This window comes from Vipera berus (assembly GCF_964194415.1).
Source record: "Vipera berus genome assembly, chromosome: 8".
Taxonomy (NCBI): Eukaryota; Metazoa; Chordata; class Lepidosauria; order Squamata; family Viperidae; genus Vipera; species Vipera berus.
Genome location: NC_138211.1, coordinates 3,735,154 through 3,758,339, shown reverse-complemented (window position 1 = coordinate 3,758,339; position 23,186 = coordinate 3,735,154). Strand labels below are relative to the sequence as shown.

At 44.1% G+C, this 23,186-nt stretch overlaps 2 protein-coding genes across 3 annotated transcripts in view; both read right to left on the bottom strand.

Moving 5' to 3' along the window:
- The window catches only part of SORL1 (sortilin related receptor 1), a 60,908-nt gene extending 55,723 nt beyond the window's left edge, over positions 1-5,185 (bottom strand). Inside the window, exon 1 of one of the 2 annotated variants that reach the window (XM_081333777.1) lies at positions 4,620-5,185. In XM_081333777.1, coding sequence (XP_081189903.1) covers positions 4,620-4,937 — 318 coding nt within the window. In that variant the 5' untranslated portion in view covers positions 4,938-5,185. The remainder of the gene's footprint in view (positions 1-4,619) is intronic. The other variant, XM_081333776.1, reaches the window with a different exon arrangement.
- Positions 5,186-16,248: 11,063 nt separating this feature from the next.
- On the bottom strand, positions 16,249-20,025 carry LOC308671714 (lathosterol oxidase-like; the record flags this gene model as incomplete). Its single annotated transcript, XM_081334116.1, has 4 exons — positions 16,249-16,964; positions 17,301-17,401; positions 19,053-19,185; positions 19,816-20,025. 4 exons carry the CDS (start codon positions 20,023-20,025, stop codon positions 16,536-16,538), a joined length of 873 nt encoding a protein of 290 aa, XP_081190242.1. The 3' UTR covers positions 16,249-16,535.
- Between the last annotated feature and the right edge of the window lie 3,161 nt (positions 20,026-23,186).

The window sequence follows — 23,186 nt, the reverse complement described above, 5'->3', positions numbered from 1 at the left end:
CTTTGGCCAACTATTGCACAGGTCAACAATGAACCCCCTGTTGCTGTTCAACCAGATGTCCTTGAGAAGTGTTGAGTCACTATCTCAACTTCCCCAGCCTGTTGGACTCGATGTTGGCCTTTAGAACACAACTCAAAACATGTCTGCATCAAGCAAGGAATCCAATGACAATATACAAAACATGTGGGGTTCTTGTGCTCTCCAAGCTTGGTTCTTTTCTTGCAGACCTTTCATTACCTAACTAAGTACCACTATCAGTGCTATCCCCCATAAAATCAAGACAGTGGTACAAAGCAAAGCCGTAGCTCTTTCTTTTTTTTTCATGCCTCACAATATGCTTGACATTTTTTGCCTGTTTCTTGTACATATTCCTCAGCTGAAGAGATTTCCTAAGGAGCTTGGACAATATTCATTATATATTAGAGGGAGTCAAGCTATTCTCCAAAGCACCTGAAGGCAGGACAAGAAGCAAGGGATGGAAACTAATCAAGGGGAGAACTAACCTAGAGCTAAGGAGGAATTTCCTGAGAGTGAGAACAATTAATCAGTGGAACAACCTGCCTCCAGAAGCTGTGAATGCTCCAACACTGGAAGTTTTTAAGAAGAGACTGGACAGCCGTTTGTCTGAAATGGCAGGGTTTCCTGCATGAGCAGGGGTTTGGACTAGATGACCTACAAGGTCCCTTCCAACATTGTTGTTGTTGTTGTTATATTCAATTGCAAGAAAACCACCAAGCTTAGAGAGCACCAGGGATCCCTCAGTTGGAGCCATAGCTACAGATATTCTCTTCTGATAGAAAACATGCTTTACCGGACAAGGAAATTCCAGGGTCTATTAAGGGAAGTTCTGAAACTATTATATTTCCTAGGAAGGATACATTCCTAGGAGAGAAGTGCACCTGAATAAAAAGAGTGCATACTGACAGCTCCAGGACCAATGAGTTTGCTAAGAATCCCGTGCACTGTTTTTTACAGTATCTGAAAGGTCATGGGGACCTTGCAGTGACAGAGAAGTAAGCAACTAGCTATGAATTCTTTTCTAATGACCGTGGTGGGTTTCAGAAAAATCACTTGTCCTCAAATTGCCAAATCCTCTCCTTGCAAAGGACGAAAGAGCAAACACCTGAACATGCAGACAGCTGCTATCAACACAGGCTGTTGACACAGAGTTACCGCTGGAAGCTTTTGAATAACAAGAGCAAGCATTATAATGAAACTGCAAATGGGAATTTCAGATTTGTTTTCTTCTTACAAAGGGGACCTTTTTTTAAAAAAAAATTCAAGCCCATGATTGATAAGAAGGAACAACTTCGCTGTGGAAAGTTTTCTGCCTGAAAAACACAGAAATGGCAGAGATGAACTGTGTAATTTTGCTGATGGAAAAGAGGCGATCTTTTGAACAGGCAGCTGAGCAAAAAAAAAGCAAGCCGCTCGCCTGCCTAACCATGTTCTCCAGCAGTCTCTGGTGGCCCATATCTTATTATTTATTGTCCTCTTGGAATGGTGAAAACAGAGACACCCTAACAGAAAGAAATGAACAGGCTGAAACTGGGTTGGCCAAGGTCAACTAGAGCCAACCTGAGATATTGAATTGTAATTTCTAGCCAGCACAGACATTATTAAAATTAAAAGTGCATGTACTGATGTGAAGATTGATATTACCTCTAGTATGGACTACCGTCATGGGACATCAACATGTTGACATTGGTTTCTGGCTGAGTTTCAAAGGCATCCAGTTGGCTGCTATGGGAACCAACCAGATGCTAAAGAGGCCTTGGGGGGGGGGGTATTTTTTAATGCTCTGAAATCGGAATATGACCACGAAACAGACAAAGTTAGGATGGGCATAGAGGTAGTCCTCGGCTTAGAAGCATTTATTTAGTGACCATTCAAAGTTACAACAACACTGGAAAAAGTGATTTTGGGTTATTTTTCGCACCTACAACCACTGCAGCATCCCCAGGGTCATGTGATCAAAATTCAGATGCTTGGCAATTGACTCACATTTATGACGGTTGCAGTGTCCCGGGGGGGGGGGTCACCTGATCCCCTTCTGCGACCTTCTGATGAGCAAAGTCAATGGGGGAAGCCATATTCGCTTAACAACCATGCTGAAGAGATTCCCTTAATGACCGTGGCAAGAAAGGTCGCAAAATGGGGCAAAACTCACTGAACAGCTGTCTCGCTTAGCAAGAGAAATTTTGGGCTCAATTGTGGTCGTAAATTGGGGACTACTTGCACATAAGAAGGTCTATTCTCTTTGGGGGGAAAAAAATCTCATTTTTCCCTCCTAGGCACCGTCCCATCATAAAGTGGGGAAAAATCTTTCTATCAGGTCAAAGGCCTCTTCTTGGCCCCCTTCACGCTTCTGTATTAGGTTGGCCTGGGAAAAGTTGTCTAGCTCTGAAGTGGATTTCTTAGGCTTTATTTTGCCATAATACAGGATGGCTCAGACTTTATTCTGGGATGCAGAAGTCTCAAGCATTTGAAAAAACACACCAAAAGGATGCAGAGGGAAGCACTGAATAATCCAGATTTTCACACAGTTTTGGGATCCTTAGGGGAGGGGGAGAAACAGGAAGAACAAAGGAATTAGGGGGAAAAAGAGAAATTCAGCCATGGAAAACCAGTGCCCAGCCAGTAAATTCTGGGATCCAGATGTTTTAGGTTGGTTTAATGGGGTTTAGACATCCAGGAAGACTTGATTTTACTCTTAAATCATCGGCCTTTCCGGCTAATGAATATTGGGGCATTCTGAAGACCATTTCTTAACCTGGTGTCTTCTTGGCCAGTTTTGCTCCCTTCGTTATCCTACAAACATGATGCCAAAATAATAAACCATTGTTGAACTGACGAGATTTATGGCTTGTTAAAAAAGAAGGCCATGTTTATTGACTGGGGCTAGGGGCTAGAAGTCGTCTTAATCTGGATTACTTCACAGGAACCTCATGAGCACCTTTAAGCAAACAGAAGGTCTATTGTGCTCTTCACACTCTCTTCCATCTTTCCTAAAAATAGTGATTGCCATTTCTGACAATAGTTCCGGCTGCCTATTAGAAATGTGAGTAACTCTTTCATTACAGCAGAGAATTGCGGTTCCTCACAACTCTTAATTCTTTCAGAGGCCTTCCTTAAATTTAAAGATAGCTCCCCTTTAATCTCACATCAGCTCTTATGTCATGGAGAAAGAGGAGAAGGTTGGAACTTGGTGTGTCTCATGGGATCAACAGAGACCACATAGGTTGACATCACAAAAAAAGGCAAACGAGCTTGTCTAGGAAGGAGATGGAGAAGTTTCGAGAGGACACCCCTACAGTTCTTGCACAGGGAATTCCAGCTAGCACACAGGATGACAATTGTGTATTTCATCGTTCTTAGGTGAGAAGATCCAAAAGCTACATCAGCATTGAAGTTCAGTGGGAACCCCGCTCCCCATATTGTTTGCCATGGTTGATGGAAACACCAGCACCCTCCAAGTCGATGGAGATTTTAGGCCATCCAGATCAGGGATGGCTTTCCAAAACAAAGATGGCTTTGTTAAGTTTGTTTTTCCTTTGAAAACATTTCGCTTCTTATCCAAGAAGCTTCTTCAGTTCTAGCTGTCTGGTGGGGAATATCAGAACCGAAGGAGCTTCTTGGATGAGAAGCAAAACATTTTCAAAGCAAAAACCGAGAAAGTCCAGCTTCCCTTCGGAAAAAGCACCTTTGGGACTCAAATCTGGACAGCTGCAGGTTACAACAAGAAAATGAGAGTCCTGATAGGAATTGTTTGCAAACTGCCAACAAATGAGTCCCATAAAAACTGGGATTTCCAGTTCTTCTTGCAACAGACCATGAAGTCCAACTGCAAAGCAGGCTTGATGTGCGTGATTTTTTTCCAGACCACCTTCCCCTGAGAAACCCAGCATCCCGGGCTATCCAAGCCCTCGGTGAGAGGGCTGCAAGCAAGGTAACAAACATTCAACTTGGTCCATGGTGGTCTTTCTGGACCCATCTTAAACAACCCAGGCGATGCTCCTTTTGCACTGCACCCTTCACCAAGGATGTTAACCTTTAAATATCTGTCTGTGGGAAGATTCACACCCTGCCCCCCCATCCCTGCCCTCTAATTCTAATTTGCTCCCCTCCCCTCCCCTTGCAACGGAGCCAGAGGCTCTTAGCCCTGATTGACAACCCCCCCCCCCGAAAAAAGATAAAGTATCCGGCTTCATTGCTAGGCAGGTACCGGTAGCTCGTTTCTCGGGGGCTGCAGGACAAACCAAGCCCCTCTCCTCAATTAAAGCACCAACCAAGGGGGGGGGGGGAAGGGACCCCTGAATCGTGGTTCGCCTTCCCGCAAGCGTCGTCGGGCTCTCCCCCCCTCCCCCCGAAAAACCGAACCCCCGCGGGCGCCAAGGCCACAGTGGGGAGGGGGAGTCCGCGAGTGGCGGCAAAGGGGCTCTTCCAAGGACGTTTCCTGGGGGAGGGGGAGCCCCCTCCTCTCCGCTTGGCACCCGGTTGGAAAAGCCGGGACTGACGGAGGCCAGCAGCTCGGGAGAGGGGGGGGAATGGGGTGGGGGAGGCCAGCAAAGAGGGTCGCGCCGCGGCAGAGCAGAGCTGCCCGTCCGGGGACCGCTCACCTGGCCGTACACCTTCAGCGGCTCCTCCTGCGGCGGGGTCGGCGGGGTCGGCGGCGGCTGGGCGCTCCTTGGCCGCCGCGGGGGCTGTCCAGGGCCGGGGGGATCCGGAGGCTGCTGCAGCAGCGCGAAGCCCCGATCCTGGGGCCGCGGGGCCAGGGCGCCCCGCAACAGCAGGCTCCGCCGAGGAGAGGGGGCGGCGGCGGCCGGCCGGAGGGGCCCGGCCAACAGCAGCAGGAGCAGCAGCAGCGGCGGCGGCGGCGGCGGCCGAAGGGCTCCCGGGGCAGAGCCGGGCTTCCCGCCGGCGCCTGCTGTCGCCATGTTCCTGGCCCGCTCCTCCGCCGGCTCGGCGCGCTCGGCAGCGGCCAAGTGGGGCGCCGCCGCCCGGAGAGAATGTGCCAGCCCGGGGATGCTCGGCTCTCCGGCGCGCGCCACGGAGAAGCCCCGCGGCTGCCGGCGCCGCGCCCGGACGGGGCAACCCCCTTCGCCCCCGCCCGCCTCGGCACCGACGCGCGCCCGGGAGAGGGGGGGGGAAAGGCCAGCCACGCGTGGGCGACGGAGAGGGCTCGCTGCACGGGGGCGCGCCCGCGCGGCCGGAGCCAAAGGCGTGCGCGCGCTGAGCTCCGGCCGCGCACTTTCTTCTGATCTTCCTTCCTTCCTTCCTCCCTCCCTCCCTTGACTTTATGCTTCTTCCTTCCTCCCTCCCTTTCCTATCGGAAGGAAAGGGGGACCCCCCCCCCATGAGCCCCAAGAGGGTAGAAGTGCAAACCAGGTGTGCTAAATCTGAAGCGCGCTCCTATCGTCTCTTGGCCCTTTCTGCATCCCCTCTCAAGCAAGAGGGGAAACTCTGGTTTGGCTGGCTTCTAGTGCTATAACAGCTGCTTCCCTTTGATGAATCAACCACATCTGGATTGTTACCGCACTGCTGCTGGCTGCAAGAATATTCGGCGAGGTCAACAGTTCTGCAGCCAAAATCTTGCAGGCCACAAACGAAGCCACTTGTTGGTGGCTTATTTTATTACTTGGCTGCTGTGCCCGACTTTGTGGTTCCGATGGAGGGCTGATACAGAAGCACCAAATCCTGCAAAGGTTTACCTCTCTGGGCCAGGAGAGATGGCAGTTTGCTAGATGTCCTTAAAAGCTCTGGAGAATGTCATATATTGCTCTGCAAAGGCAGCCTGGGATAAGGTGTAACCTGTCCTCTGCTAACAGCTCAAGGAAGGGCTTTCTGCCGGTCAAGGTTTCACTTGGTTGGGCATGATCAATGGATGGAATAAGACCCTTTTCTGCCAGGTTCAAACTGTGATGTCAGGTGGACTTGCCCTTCTCATATAAAAGGTAAAGGTGTCCCTGCCGATTTTACTGTGCAAGTTGTTGCCGACTATAGGGGGCGGTGCTCACCTCCGTTTCAACGCCATTGAGCCAGCCAGCGCTGTCCAAAAACATTCCCATGGTCATGTGGCCAGCCTGATGCCACAGGGCACTGTCACCTTCCCACTGAAATGGTACCTATTTATCTACTTACACGCTTTTGAGCTGCTGGGTTGGCAGGAGCTGAGGTGAGAACAGGAGCTCAGCCCTTGTGTGGCGCTCGGGTCTCAAACCAGGGCTGCTGGCTTTCCAGCAGACAAACCCAGCGTCTTAACCACCGAGCCACTGCGCCATCCCTCCCCTCTCATAGCCTCATCAAAATCCACAATGCACAGTACAGATCTGTGCCATTTTCCAGCTTCCCTTGCAAATTTTGGGCTGCTATTCCAGCCATGTTCTCAGGGCAAATATTGATGCAAGGGACAAGCCTGATTTTGCACATCCAAGGAAGGGCTGTCTGCTGGGAGCAAGATGCCGCAGGAGTCGGATGGAAACATGTATGGGGGATACTAGCAACCTTCAGAGAAGCCAACGCAAAAGGAAGAAGCTTGACCATTGGTCAGGAAAGAAATTTGTGGGCATCTGCTGCATTTTGAGGGTGGGCAACTTGTAAAGCAGGAATTCTTCTCTGCCCACTATGGCTGGAAGCTCATAGAAGAATCCCCATCGTCTTGAAGAGGGAAAGAACATTATAACTGGTCCTAAGCTAGGAACTTTGCAGTTAAAATAGTCCCCCCTTATGCATCTCCTCAACTCCATCCATAGGGGCAATGTGGACCCCTCTCAGCCTCACTGCTCCCCTGCTGACCTCCTGCCCCAAAGAATGACCAAGTCTTTCTGGCAGGGGGGATACTGCTCACCTGGGGGTAATGAGACTTGTCCCCCTTTGTTGAGGAAAACGGGCTCTTCTGACTGATAAACCAGAAGGTCAAGAAAGGATGCAATTTGAGATTAGGGTTGAAGTCCTAACTGATGTCGTTTTCAAGAGTTTGTAAGTCATCAGCACAAAAGAGAATCTTCCCCCGAAGACCACTTTTGAGGGTCCCTTTTGAGCAGCCATCTCGTCCGTTTTGAACAAATTAGCAGGCTCTGGTTTGGTGCCAGCACTCCATAGGTGGGCACAGAATTAGCCAGTCATTGCTTAATCTTTTCCTGTTTCTGCCGTCTGGCCAAGATTCCTTGGCTCGCAGTCCCAAGGGCAGAAGTGTTTTCTCCAAATCTTGGATCATATTGTTAATATCATCAGAAGGCCACTTCCTAGGTCACAAGCAAAGGGAAGTAATATATCCAAAAGACGCAATACTGTTAAGATCTGCAACACGGAGCAAGAAAGAAAGCTTCGGGATGGACGCACAAGAAGTCCTAAAACCAGCTCACGTTGTGGGACCATTTGTGGACATCTGCAGTATCTGAGACCTGCGTTCTTTCTTGTGGATGGTCCCTAGCCTCCAGTTCAGTGCATGATCCATATTTGCTATCATGCTATCAAGGAATGGTTTGTCATTATTTACTACCATGCCATGTGAATTCAGGGCACTGGATGTGAAAATTGGACTCTAAAACAGGATAGAAAGAATATTGAACCTCTGGTGCTTTGGTGTTTGAGAAGACTGAGGGGACAGCCAAGAAAACAAACGAATCAATGGTCAAACAGATCAACCCAGCCGTTCTAACTCAAGGCGTTGCTCACCAGGCTGACATTCTGGATGCATTACGCAAAGATCAAGCTCTGAAGAAGTCTGTAATGTTTGGGGAGATGGGAGGGAAGAGAAGAGTGACTGGACTCTGTTACAGTGGTGATGACTGCCCTGTTAGAAGATCTGTTAGAAGATCTGAAGGCCCAAGCTAGGGACCAGTGGTGGGATTCAGCCAGTTTGCACCACTTCGGCAGAACCGGTAGCTAATTTTTTGTTGCCCAGGCCCAGAATGGACTTCCGGAAGTGGCATCCACACAGAGAACCATTTGTTCACATATTTTAATCTCACCACTGCTAGGGACAGATCTTCCTGGAGAACATTTATCTGTGGTTTGTAGTCGATTCCAACTTGATGGCACAATGTTCATCAGTCAATCAAATTCAGGGCACATGATGTTTCAGAAGACGAGCCAAAAGGAAATTTCAGAAAGCAATGAAGTCTTTAAACCAAACCCTTGGTTATCGTCCCTCTGTTTATATATTCTCAGACTCTTTTTATCTGAGATCTGTAGTTAATAAAACTAAATATTGTTTCATGCTCTGCTGGGACAGCCTGACCTGAATTTGCTTTGCTTCAGATGAGGACCATTCTGATGCGGTTAAATGGGGCTCGTAATCTTTTATTTATTCCTCAAACATGCAAGCTTCAGATTTCCAAAGGGAAATTTGCCCCGTGGGTTTTGATCTCATGTAATTAACCTCTGTCTGTGTGCATGGATTTCAAACTTCTTCTTTTCTTTTTTTTCTTTGCATAGATCAGACCCCATCCTCAAACAGATATGAAGACCTTTGGCAAGGTGAAGATTTGACATTGGGGTTTTGGTTAGGGCTTCCGCTTCAAGGTGGGTTGGGTCTAGGGGTTAAGGCACCAGGCTAGAAAGTGGGAGGCCGTGAGTTCTAGTCTCGCCGTAGGCTGGGTGACTTTGGACCAATCACCAGGAGACGGTGGGTTCTAGTCCTGCCTTAGGCACAAAAGCTGGCTGGGTGACTTTGGGCCATTCGTCCTCTCTCAGCCTAACCCACCTCCCAGGGTTGTTGTTGTGGGGGAAATAGGGGGAGGAAGGTCTGTTGGGTACATCACTGTCTTGAGTTATTAGTAAAAATAATAAAAGGTGGGATATAAATAAACAAACAGCCAGACAAACAAAGTAGGGCTGTCTTATTTTTCCAGGGACGAAGGTCCGTTTTTCCCCATTCTGGTTGGCAGTTCAGGCTTTTTTTCCTAAACGGCACAGAGCCTATTTTAGAAGTTTGGGTTGGGTTTGGGCCTTGGGGGTAGAAGGAGAGCCCATCACTGGGCAACCGCTAAGGCAGGCAGGGGGAAAAAAAAAGTCCTGGCACAATCTGAAAGTGCTGTGTTACTGATAGCCTGGGAAGGGAGAACGTATTGTTCCTCCCCGAGTCGTTAAACTAATGCCATCAGTTCTGCTTAAGCAAATTCTGAAGGACACCAGGAGGCATCTAGGCAGGCTTCAGAGTCTCACTGCAGCAGGAGAGAGTTTTGAAGATGCCGGAGCGCTTTTATGCAGCAAAGGATCAGAGCAAAGGGCCCCAACAGTATAAAAATCTCCATCCAAGTCTCTCCCCTCGCTGTGCAGTCGGCTGTGCTGATCCAACCTTGGCTGGGTCAGTCTCGTCTGCCAATTCTCTCTCCAGACAAGCTGCAAAGGGTCTGCCTGCCCCTTGAAATGCGGTGCCTTAAAATTGCAGTTACAATGAAAGGCTGATGGGAGGTGAATGGGAATGAAATCATACGCAGGCGAGGAGATTCCTCTTCACAGATTCTATCCATCCCTGCAGAAGACAGGAATCAAATTGAATTCCTGAACTGAAAATTCTGGATAAAACCCAGATTAGGGCCCAAAAAGTGTTAAAGATACTTGTTTCTTTAAAAAGCAAACAAACAAGTAGCAGCCTGGAGAAGGAGAGCCGGGCAAGGCCTGCTTTGCAAGGCTGTTTGGGGTGGGGTGGGGGGGAAATGAAAAGAGTGCAAAAAGATCAGAAAAGACCAAACTCATTTTGTTAAGTCAGCAGCAGCAGCAGCCATCAAGGAAAGCTCAGTCAAATTAAGGGCAGCAAGGTGTGTAGACCCCTGTTGTATCCAGCACTTACATGATTAGCAGTAGATTACAAAAACACTTGCATCAAACAGAGGAAGAAAAAAAGCCAAGAGGCAGTAAATGAAAGTAGCATATTCTTCTGTAGGAACTGCTGCTGCTTGGCTACTAAGGATTAAATGTTCCCCTCTTTACCCCCACCAAAACTAGGAGCCTTTGTGTAACGTCACCGGAGGCTGATAGTCATGTATGTGGCTTGATTTATAGAGGATTTATAAGGTTAAAATTAATTCCAAAACAGAAAGAGCTGGTATAAACTTCTTGTTAACAGGAAGATAGTCCAGGCGAAGATGTTACAGTATAATACAAATTCTGATCAATTTAAGAAGTTTGCAAGTGTTGGGGACTGATATCTCTTCTCTTTATACTGACAAATGTGCTTCTGTGGATCATTTAAGTTGCAGGACTGAATGAGGATTCCATTGGTATTTGAATTTCATGGAAGGAAGGAAGGAAGGAAGGAAGGAAGGAAGGAAGGAAGGAAGGAAGGAAGGAAGGAAGGAAGGAAGGAAGGAAGGAAGGGTCTTATTTTTTTTCCCTATTATGATATTTAGTTAAGTGGACCAGAGTAAGTTTACTCTATTTTCTAGTTCATTTTTAGAGATACCAACATTTTTTGGTCCAATTCTGTAAATAAAAAATGTGTAGCAATTTGTCACAAGAAAGGATCGACAAAGTTGTACTTCCTATACAACTTTCTGAGGTGCCTTAAATCTCTGTCTTTCTCTCAGTTTCTCTTTCTTCTATCAGCATCTATTTTCTATCTTTCATCTATCATCCATATCTATCTATCTATCTATCTATCTATCTATCTATCTATCTATCTATCTATCTATCTATCTATCTATCATCACCATCACCCACATAACCTTCCTTTCATTGTGATTTTGCACATGAGACCATCCATCCTTTGGCCCCGAGACCTGCCAATAACCCTTTTTTAAAAAAAACAATAATAATTAAAATAACTGAATTGCCAGGGGGTTTAAATAAAGGCTGGCTTTTTCATTAGGCAAAAGGCTTTTCAATCGATCCAGCCAATTTGTCCATCGCTGCAGCTCTGGATGAGAAAAAAAAAGGCAACCTTTAAAAATCATTTCAGTGGCTTGTTTCTCTCAGCCCAGGATGCTCCGTTTGGTAGAAGCCCTTGGCAGATGGAAAACAGCCTCCAGCTTGGGATCAATTGCTCACAACTGTCCTAAATCTGTCATTTTCCCTTCGGTCTTCCATCTCCACCCTTCTCGGTGCCGTGTTTCCTTTCTTCAGCCCATCCCTGGCTTCTTCCCGACAACCTTTGTTGCAGTTGTCCTTCAATCCATTTCGCAGGGACATCCACCCAGCAGTTCTAGTGAAGGACTGATGTTTTATTATTCTAGACCAGGGGTAGGCAACCTCGGCTCTTTTATGACTTGTGGACTTCAACTCCCAGCTATGCTGGCTCAGGAATGCTGGCTCAGGAATTCTTCCGCGAGTCATAAAAGAACCAAGGTTGCCTACCCCTGTTCTAGAGCATTTTCATTATTCACCTTTAATGCAGTCCTTCTGTCCACGGCCCACAAGTTAGTCACAGTCAAACCAGACGGTATTTTTTTTTTAGTCATCGGATGCTAATTGAGGGTTCCTGGAGCCAAAGCAAGCTTTAAAAAAATGAGATCAAATCTTAATTGCTGTTTTGAATTTTTTTGAGTGTATCTGCAGGGAAAGAATCACAAAAGGCAAGATGGCGGCCAACCCTTATGAAAGTGAAGCTTTTTTAAAACATGCAATTGCATGATTGTGGCTGCCCTCCTGACCTCTTGTGTATTTCTGGTTTAAAATGCACTAAACTGTTTTACTGAAGATTATCCATATTGTCACAGGGGAGAAGGATCAGAAGTAAAGTAAGCATGTGGTAATGTAGGTGAACCTCGACTTATGACTGCAATTCAGCCCTGTGATTACATCGATTAAATTGTGATAGTGGTAAACTGTGTCACCATGACTAGAACAGACTTTATGAATTTTGTGGTTGTTACTTGAACGCAATGGTTGCAAAGCAGATGCCACACTCATTTGTGGGGATCAAGAACTGAAATTAAGGCTAATTTACTTGTGTTGTTGCTTCCATGGAAAGTGGGGTAGGTTTTTTTTAACTATGATATGATGAATCTTTGAAATGTTGTAAGCCACTCAGAGTCACTGATCTGTGGGTTGGGCAGCTTTATTTATTTAGTGTATTGCATATCATACATGGATTTGCAATATATATTAACATTTTGCCTAGATTAAAAAAACATAATAAAATATGAATGTTTAAAAAACCTATATTCATATAGCAAGGTCTAGGCAGGCCATCTAACCACTGAAGCTCAGCATAGTTTACATAAAAAAAAAATCAGTATATGCCCTCAGCTTACAACAGGTTATGGTGTGATCTACAGTTAGGCGGCTACAGTATATGAATTTGTTTAATAAATAAATACGCGAAAGAAGCCAGTAGGAATTGCCTATGGAGATTCTCAGTCATCCAGGTCATGGTTGTCCTGAAGGTGCTTTTTCAAGAGACAACTGGATTTTCTTTTTTTCTCTTTGAAAACATTTCGCTTCTCATCCCAGAAGCTTCTTCAGCCCTGACTGGATGGTGGGGAATGGAAAGATTGATACTCCTTGCACAGCAGCTGGTCATTTGCCTTCTTTTAGAGAGTCATTGAGGCCACCTGGAGGCTTATCTGTGTCGTCAGATATCTGTAGAGCCTTCTTGGACCTGCCAAAAGGATCATGTTGTAGAACTGGAGATAGATAATGTTGTATCCCTCCCTCTCTGTTGAGAGAGGGATGTTCAGTTTTGACCTAGATGGCCTCTTTGACCCCTCTTTCAAACCAACGGTCCTCTCTATCCAAAATGTGGACTCTGCTGCCTTCGAAAGAGTGGCCTTTGTCTTTTAAATGCAGGTGGACTGCTGAATCTGGTCCTGATGGGTTTGTTCTCCTATGTTAGAAAGGCAGTTTCACAGAACTGCCTTCTCCTGGGCCTCAGTGGACCCCCCTGCTCAACCGCCCTGCTGCAAAGCACACTCTGAAATATTGCAAGGAACCGTGTCAGCAAACCCCTGGTTGTCCCACCCCCTCCTCTCCTGCCCTCCAACCGCAAACACATTTAATAATTAAAGGTGTCTGCCAGTTGTTGCACAATAGCAGCATGTACCCAGGGGCTGCCAAATGCAAACAGCAGACTGCCTGGGCTCCCTTAAGGCTCTTGAGTTACAGAATCGGTTCAGCTGAGTCTCTTGCTGCAAAGGCTTGACGTGAGCATGCAAGGATGCACTCCTGCTGTCTTGTTTCCCCGGTGACTCCACTCCCTCCTCTTCTCTCCGTTTCCCGGGCTGGTTTCTCAGTTAATGGATGGAGCTCAAGAGGAGCTCAAATGGGCCTTCTGATTAGAACTCCATGTCTCCAACATGACTCAGCCACTGATGTTTCCATGGACACCTGCCCTTGCCATACAGTCAGCCAGCTACTCCACCAAAGGTTAAAAAACAGAAATGCATTTTTTTAAAAAAGAAGAACTTGGCGCTGGCATGTAGCCAGTAAAGGGTCAGGCTCTGGCCCTGTCATTCTTCACAGCACGGGGTCGTGCCCAGCCTTGGCAAGTTTTAAGACTTCTGGACTTCAACTCCCAGAAATCCCCATGGCTGGGAGTCGAAGTCCACAAGTCTTAAAAGTTGCCAAGGATGGACACCCCTGCTTTACAGCGTGCGAAGTAGGGAGGGTACTGTTATGTATGTAGAGATGCCAGGCTGGTGTAGACACCATAACACCAGGTGGCATCGGTCAGCTGGCCTGATTGGTCAATCTGTCCGGCGGGAAAGATACAACACCGGGTTGGGTGTTACCAGGCCGGCGGGAAAATAGAGCAACCGGGTTGGCTGATCTCAGGGGCATCAGTAGGATAAAAGGGGGCACCGGGGGTTGGGCTGGCTGTTCCATCTTGTAATCAATAAAAAATATCACGTACGATGCTGACTCGTTATTGTGTCCACGCGACCGCTCACGCTACAACAAGTACCCTATCTGTGCAATCAGGGTGCAGACACCGAGGGCAGATACTGTGCATTAAAATGCTCTTTGCTTTGATCGAATAGGAACCTGGATTGTGTCTCCAGCCAGATATGGTAACTCTACAAACAGAGCTTTCTTGGGAAACGAGAAGGAAGGAAAGCTGGAATTAGTGCTTGGTTTGGATGTGTGCCCCCTCAGTTGAAAGGAAAGTGGAATAGCAGAATAACAGAGTTGGAAGGGGCCTTAGAGGTCTTCTAGTCCAACCCCCTGCTCAAACAGGAGACTCTATACCAGGGGTAGGCAACCTTGACTCTTTTATGACTCGTGGACTTTAACTCCCAGAATTCCTGAGCCGGCCATACCTACCCTTGCCCTATACAATTTCAGACAAATAAGTTATCGAATCTTTTCTTAAAATCTTCCAGTGAGTGAGCAGAGGCAGCAGGGAAAGATTTTTTAAGAGAGTGCATATCGGGTAGCATTCTGCTCAGTGAACAGGTTTTATTCATGCTAAGGAAGAATTGATGCAAAAATCACTTGGCTTCCCATTTCTCAACTATTTGCAGTTCCAAAGCGCTAGAAGGATCTGAAAGTTTCAGCGTCAAACACCCGGCTAGAGAATCTGGTTAGATCGGTACCTTTTCTGACAGCCAAGATTTTCATTTCTTTTTTTTTAGGAAAGAGAAAGAATGCTTTCAACTATAAAAGGACTATACTAAATTTTGATTGAGGTATAAGCCACAGCCAAACACTGGGATTCCCCATCACATCCTGGACAGTTCTTATGGATCCATAAATTAAGAGAAAGAGGCCAGGCCATCCATAAATAGCCAAGGAAGGGCCATCATTTATTCTCTTCATGTCAATTACTTATTTGTGTTTGACCTCTGACCTCCGCATTGATCCCAAATTAATCTGCAAACAGCTATCGGAGTTGAGATACACAGTGCCAGAGAAACATCCGTGTTTCCACAAAGCTGAGAGGGTCCATAAAGAGGCAAGGTCACCCGCAGGGCAGGATGAACAAACGGTTGCTGATTCTTCAGACAGTCTCCTAGGCAGCAAATCACCGTTTTACTGCAATGCAGCCCCTTCAAAACAATGTACTTTTTGGAAATGGAAAAAAATGATGGGCTAAGTCTAAGAGATGTAATAAATGCCTACTACCATTTTGATATTAAGAGCTCCGGTCACAGGGAAAAGCTGTTTAAAAAGTCATGCACCCAAAAAGGAAAAAAACAAAAAGACATTTCCATGTTGTGTAGCTTGGAGGCTAAAAAACGCAGCATGGCCTTCTCCAATCCGAAGAGACCCTTGTGGGGCAGGCAGGCTGAGTCAAAGAGGCAGTCCCAGAACCAGCGAAATCTGGGGGCTGGACAGGGGACAGATTGTACCTGCCCTCGGTGTGGAAGGGACTGCCAGTCTCGAACTGGCCTTTTTTAGCCACACCAGATGCTGCTTTAGGACCTCTTTCCAGAGCACGATACCATAGTCTCTCGAGACTGAAGGATGCCAATGAATGAATGAATTTGCTAAACAAAAGCTTATGGACTTTATGCTTGAAAAAAGAAAAAAAAATGAAAATTCAATCTTAGATTTTGAGGATTATATAGTACGTTTCTTGTTGTAGAAGGGGTTGGGATCTATCAGACATGCAAAGCAAAAAGTGGAGGCTTTACCTATATTTCAATCAGAATAAAGCTGGAAGGGACCTTGGAGGTCTCCTAGTCCAACCCTTTGCTCAAGCAGACAAATGTCTGTCCAGTCACTTCTTAAGAGCCTGGAGTGTTGGCGCATCCACAACTTCTGAAGGAAAGACGTTCCACTGGTTAATTGTTCTCACTGTTAGGAAGTTTCTCATTAATTCCAGGTTGTTTCTCTCCTTTGCATATTTTACTATACTTTGTATACTACTGTACCGAAAAGAGATGGAAGTCACAGGGTTTTTTATATTTTACCTTACAAATCAGAGGGAAAAAGAGCAAGGAATGTATATTATATTACAATAAACTCTTAACTTAAAAAAAAAAAACCTCATGCATGGGACTGTCCATTTTAGTCCTTTAGAGTCCCCCCTATTTTATTTTATTTTTTACAAAAAATGGCTGACTTGCATTTAATTGGCAGGTTTTTTTAAAAAAATATTAAAAATATGAAGCCCTTCATTCTCTTTCCTTTGTGGGGGGAGGGGAGGACCGGGAAAAGATGGCCCCCTAATGTGTTTTTTTTAATTTTTTCCAGTGAAAAAGTTCTGTTGCAAAGCTCCACCATGTGGTCAGACCGCAGACGTTTAAAATCTCAGCTCAGCTTCCCAAGAAGTCATTCCTTGAACCCCATCTTCTCGCCAGTTTGTGGGAGATTAGTTTCATTTTAAAGGAGCAAAAGCAGAGAAACTCTCCACTGGTAGTGTAATAAAGTTTTTTCTCTCTCTTTTCCACTTCTTTGATCTTCTTTTCGTTCTATTTTCTTAGTTAGTGGTTGGATTTATATTAGGTCTTTCCTTCAGGAGCTCGTCACCTTCTTCCACCTTCCATGCCTCCCTCCCAGCAACAAACCTGTGAAGTAGGTTGGGCTAAAAGGAGAAGGAAAATCCAGTCACCAGGTAAATTTCCATGGCTGAGAATGGAGAAGCCAGCCCAGCGCTTAACCAGCACCTTAACCATAAAACCACAGCATTTCTTCCTTACAAGCAGTTGCTATTTATTTTTCACTTCATCGCCTCCTTGTAGTTTCTCCTCCTCAGGGCCGTCCGCCACCTTTTTCAAATATGCATGCAGCCCCTCACCTTCAAAAGAAGAGGGGTTTTTGTAAGAGCCCCCAATTCTATCCCAGAGAGTAAAGTATTGGCTGTAATTGTAATTGAAGAACAAGTGGTGAAGAGTTTGATGGGCAGCTCCGTTGATGATGGGTTTCAGCAGATTAGGAACGCGATAGTCTGCGTCGTGAATGGAAGATGACCAGATGCTGCCTAAGACAATGAGGCTCAAATAGACCACTTTGTGAACAGGAAAAAGGAATGGATAGATATGATAAGGGAGGCTATGAAGTAAACCATCCAGGGGGTGAACAGCATGGCTGGCAAATGGAGTTGGGATCTTCCACATGTGGTGGGGTTTGTGTAAACGCTGCGGAAGACAGAAAAGGATCAGATCCTTAGAATGAAGAGAAAAACAGATCATAACATTTTCACTTCATTTTGATGAGGTCTCCACCAGCTACAAAAGTAGCCTACTGGTGGTCCTCCACTTATTACCACAATTAGGGCTAGACCTTCCACTAGATGGTTGTTAAGGACTTGTGCCTGATTTTACCATCATTTTTGCCGTAGTTAAGCTAATCATTGCAACCCTCAGCAGGACATGACAGTTTCCAAGCACCTGAATTTTGATTTCATAACTTGGGGATGCTGTGATAGTCCTAAATGTGAGGAGACAGTCTTGCCTGCCAATTATTGACCTTACCTTATATAACAGCTTGTGGTGAACAAACCGATGAATCCAGTAAATGCACATATCGGTGAAGAACAGAAATGAAAATATGCTGAAGACCACGCCAAACCATCCTAGATAAGGAGGGAAGAAAATTAGGGACTGAAAGAATTCCTTAAAATCCTATAAGCTAGACTCCAGCAGTATGTGGATCAAGAACTACCAGAAGTACAGGCAGGATTTCGAAGAGGCAGAGGAACTAGAGATCAAATTGCCAACATACGCTGGATCATGGAGAAAGCTAGAGAGTTCCAGAAAAAAATCTACTTCTGCTTCATTGACTATGCTAAAGCTTTTGATTGTGTGGATCACAACAAATTGTGGCAAGTTTTTAAAGAGATGGGAGTACCAGACCACCTTATTTGTCTCTTGAGAAACCTATATGCGGGTCAAGAAGCAACAGTGAGAACTGGACACGGAACCACTGATTGGTTCAAAATTGGGAAATGAGTCCGGCACGGCTGTATACTGTTGCCCTGCCTATTTAACTTATATGCAGAGCACATCATGAGAAAGGCAGGGCTAGATGAATCAAAATTTGGGATTAAGATTACCGGGAGAAATATCAACAACCTAAGATATGCAGATGATACCACTCTAATGGCAGAAAGTGAAGAGGAACTAAAGAGCCTCTTGTTGCGAGTGAAGAAGGAGAGTGCAAAAGTTGGGTTGAAACTTAACATTAAGAAAACCAAGATCATGGCATCCGGCCCTCTCAATTAGATAAGGGAAATAGATGGGGAAGAAATGGAGGTAGTGACAGATTTTATTTTCCTGAGCTCCAAGATCACTGCAGACAGGGACTGCAGCCAAGAAATTAAAAGACGCTTGCTCCTGGGGAGGAAAGCCATGGGAAATCTAGACAGCACACTAAAAAGCAGAGACATCACCCTGCCAACAAAAGTGCATATAGTCAAGGCTACAGTCTTCCCAGTTGCAATGTATGGCTGTGAAAGTTGGACCATAAGAAAGGCTGAGCGCCAAAGAATTGAGGCCTTTGAACTCTGGTGCTGGAGAAGACTCCTGCGAGTACTTTGGACTGCAAGGCGATCAAACCGGTCAGTCCTAGAGGAGATCAACCCTGACTGCTCTTTATAAGGCCAGATCCTGAAGTTGAAACTCAAATACTTTGGCAACCTAATGAGAAGGAAGGACTCACTGGAGAAGACCCTCATGCTGGGAAAGGTTGAGGGCAATAGAAGAAGGGGACGACAGAGAATGAGGTGGCTGGATGGAGTCACTGAAGCAGTAGGCGTGAGCTTAAATGGACTCCAGAAGATGGTAGAGGATAGGAAGGCCTGGAGGAACGTTGTCCATGGGGTCGCATTGGGTCGGACACAACTTCTCAACTAACAACAACAAAATGGATGGGCAAGCTATTAACAAATTCAATAACACTGTGTTTGTGATTAAATCATAATTATAGGGGATTTTCTTCAATGCTAACCAGCACTTTACATTCCAAAACCTTAAATTCCTAACCCTATATTTACCATAAAGTAGCAGACATAATTTAAAATATCTTTCCCTAAACCAATGCACTCCAAAAAGTGGCAGTTAAATTGCACCACACAAGTCCACTTCTAAACCACTTTACTTTGCATAATCAGGGCCAGGATATATTTTGGGATTGCAAAGTCTCTGGCAGTTATGTAGAGTTGTAAGCTAGGAGATAAAAAGGGACAGAGAGGTCAGTTCTGGAGGGCATGCCAAACGGGTGCTTACCATAGGAAGAATCCTCAATGTTACTGTAGAGTTTGCCGTAGCCTCTGACCTCAGCAAAGAAGGTGGCCACGGTGGGAGTGCTGATGCATACTATAGCCGAGAGGGAGAGCTTTATTTCCCGCTGCACTTGATTCTGAACACAAAAGCAGACAATGGGTCAAAAGGCCTTTTAAAATCACACAGTCCTAAAGTTGGCAACTTTAAGACTTGTGGACTGCAACTTACAACTGGCTGGGAAATAATGGGAGTTGAAGTCCACAGGTCTTAAAGCTGCCAAGGCTGGAAGGAGCCTGGCATAGACCTCACACTCCCCACCAAACATCAGGAAAAGTGCTTCCCTAAAGCTAATGGATGAATCTGCAGCAATTCTGCTTAATTGTTCACCATGCAACATCACCTCACAATTCTACATATCGTATGAATGCATCATCCTCCAAAATGAAAAAAAGTGGTCAAATTCCAGCTAAAAGAACTCCTCAATAAGATGAGGCTAACTAAATCAGGAAAGAAAAGATGAAATATGCCCAGTCACCAAAAGTACCATAGAGATATAGCAAGGAGAAAAATTCCCCTCTCCCATTTCACAAGGTTTTCATTCTGCTTTATAGCTGTAACATTTTCATTCACAAAATTAAGAAGAGGTTTAAGCATGGCACAATTCACAACATGATAGAGTTAGGGTTCTTTAGATAGGACCCCTTGTGAGTAATTAAATGTCATTAAAGGAAACAGCAGCTCTGCCACATTGATGTACCCCACTCACCTCTAAAAACTGAGGATGCTTCTTTAACTTGTGATCAAAAAGCAGATAGTAGCTGAGACTGCCAAACAGAAAATATACGGCAAATGCCCCCAGGTATGTTATAACAGAGAGACTTATAATCTGCCGAAAAGCATTGTCTTCCGGCCAGGTTGCTGGATAAACATAAGGTGTCAAAATATAAGTATCTGCATAATCCAGGGTAAGATCCATTGTGGCACCTGCAGGAGACTGCTAGGAAAGGAGAGTCCTGCCAAACACGGAAAAACACAAAAGGTTATCTTTCAATAATCTAACACAGGGGTGGGCAATTAATTTTCTAAAGGGGCTACATGAGAAACTGGCAATGGTGTGGAGCGTCAAATCAAAAGGCCTGTGACTATGCATAGACACCCTCACACATATGTATATTTTTTAAAAAGCATTTTAAAAATAAAAGCAATGGAGTTGTACTTACCATTTTTTTCTACAACCGGTGATGTAATTAGAGCTTTTGGAAAAAAACTAGAAAGCGTCTTGGATAAGCAAACCCAAATTTTGACTACAAATAATAAACTATCTATACAGAACATAAGAAATTGAACAACCAAATATTTTGACAGAAGATTTAACCAATCAACAAGTACAGGTAAGAGAAAACTCAGGAAAAAATCTGACAAAATGGATGGAGGAAAAAACCTACTCCATAAATCAGGAATTTGAAGATCAAAATGAGAAACAGATGGAAGAAAAAACAGACAGTCCAGGACAACTATGCCAAGAGGAGAAAGTAATGAGAGGATTTGGTAGTTCTTCCACACCCCTCAACCCTCCAAAAATGGAGATTGGAGGGTCCCCTCAATATGATATAATAATACAAGAAATCTTTGATGACCCTGAAGCAAGGACACAGAAAATGACATGGCAAAGGAAAAAAGCCAGAATAAGATTGAAGAAGAATGGAGTGTGGACATATCTAAGAGGCCTAAAATAGAATATATCTAAGTAGATAGGATTTGTATCTTGAATATGAGATTTTGTTATGATGTGAAGATAAAGAAAAATGTTGGCTAATTAAAACTTAGATGTATGAATATCAATAGTTAAACTGAAATATTGAGTTGTTTATAAAGGTTAAATGAAGGTGACTAAGACACATATATGTTAAGTGTGATGTAACGTAATTAATATATCTGGATGTAGTGATAAGAATAAAATTATAAGCCTAAACACGAGAGAGCGGATACAAAGGAGAAGAGAGGATGTATTAAATGCTGAAATGGGAGAAATCTTGGTTATTGAATCTACAATATGTGGAAATTACAATGAAAATAAGATTATATTGCACTACTAATCTGTTGATATGGAAATGAGATAGATATGTATCTGGATTACTAGGTATTGGAGAGAATTGTGACAAAGGAAAGTGGAGTCACTCAGAAATTTGGAAATGATAAATTTCAAACGTTTAACTTAAATATTAATGCAAAATTAAAGCTGGGAAAATTTATAAGGTGATTGATGGTCTAAAGAATGATTGTTAAAATAAATAAAATACATAAAATTATTCACAAACGTAACAAAACTACTAAATACCTGATGGATAGAATAAGAAGTATGTTAATTTATATACGAGACAATATGTATTAAAGGAAAAAAGAGAGGAAATATTGGCTACAATAAATTGGAGATTTGTAAAAACATACATCTGTATGAAATGGAACTGTTGTAACCCAGACACCATGTTGGTTTTGAAAGATATAATTGTAATATTGGAAAATTAATAAAACAAACAAAAAACCCCAATATCATTTATTTTCATTTAAACAAATTATTTTATTTTAAAGTTATTGATTTTCTAATTAAATGTTTAAAAAGTAACGTGGTAGCTGAGTTAATCGATAATTCAATAACATACAAGTATCTTTAGTACAAGTATCAAAGTACCACATTAAATATTTCCTCTCTTTTCTCCTTAATATTTACTGTCTCATATTTAAATATAATTCTTATTATATCAATTAAATAAAAATAACTTTCTTACATGTATCAATATTTTTTAGCTTATACATATCCTGGTTATTTTAATATTCAGTTGTTATAGACAATCAATGACCTAATTAGATTTTCCCAATTTTTAGTTTCCCATTAATATTTAAATTTAACATTTAATATTTATAATTTCCAAATTTTAAATAACCACAGTTCCCTTTAACACAATTCATTGCAAAATCTAATGTTCAGGATACACATCTTATCTGTTTGAATATATTCTATTTCTCACCATCTTACATCAACTAATTAATAATAAAGTATAACATTATTTTCTATTAATTTCCAAATGTCTTAAATTTAGTAACCAAAATTTCTTATTTCAACATTGTGTTTCCTCTTTTTGTCTTGATATCTACTATCTCATATTTAAGCTAGTAGCTTTTATTATAACAGCTAAGTAAAAAGATATTTATTACATTTATCAATAGATTTTAGCTGATACATAACTTAATTAAAGGGACTCAGTGGCTCAGTGGGTTAGGACACTGAGCTTGTCGATCAGAAGGTTGGCAGTTTGGCGGGTCGAATCCTGAGTGCCGTGTAACAGAGTGAGCGCCTGTTACTCGTCCCAGCTTCTGCCAACCTAGCAGTTCGAAAGCACATAAAATGCAAGTAGAAAAATAGGGACCACTACGGTGGGAAGGGAACAGCTTTCTGTGCACCTTTGGCATCTAGTCATGCTGACCACATGACCACGGAGACGTCCTCGGACAAGCGCTTGCTCTTCGGCTTTGAAACGGACATGAGCACCGGCCGCTAGAGTTGGACTAGCATGCATGTGCGGGGGAACCTTTACCTTTACCTTAATTATTTTTACATTCAACCATTATAAGAAAATCAATATTCAAATTTAACTTTTAATATTTATACTATCATCTGCCGGTTTGGAGGGCTGCCTCGGATCGAGCGGAAGGGCTACCGCACTCCCACAATCAAGAGATAATCCACTCCTTGCTGGTCACCACTACAGGGCGACTTTCAACTCTTTCCAGGGTCCCCCAGCACTGCAAAATCGGACGTGGAAGACGGAGCTCGCCATCCGCTGTGGCGGCAAACCAGAAGCCCCATTTTCATTTAAACAAATTAATGACACACATCATCACCAAAGATTTGCAAGGTTCTTGACGAGTGTACAAATTCCTTCTCCTATTGCATAAAAGCCTTAACTTTGGGGCAGAGTGAGAAATGTGTATAGGAGTGAAGACTCTGAAGTAGGTGGATAGTGTATTGGTGATGTCCTAATTTATCATTTCATAATATCAGATTATGAAAGTGTTATGAAAGCTCTACTTTGGGGGGGAGGCACACAGCTAAAAATAAAGCTAGGGCTGGTGTATATA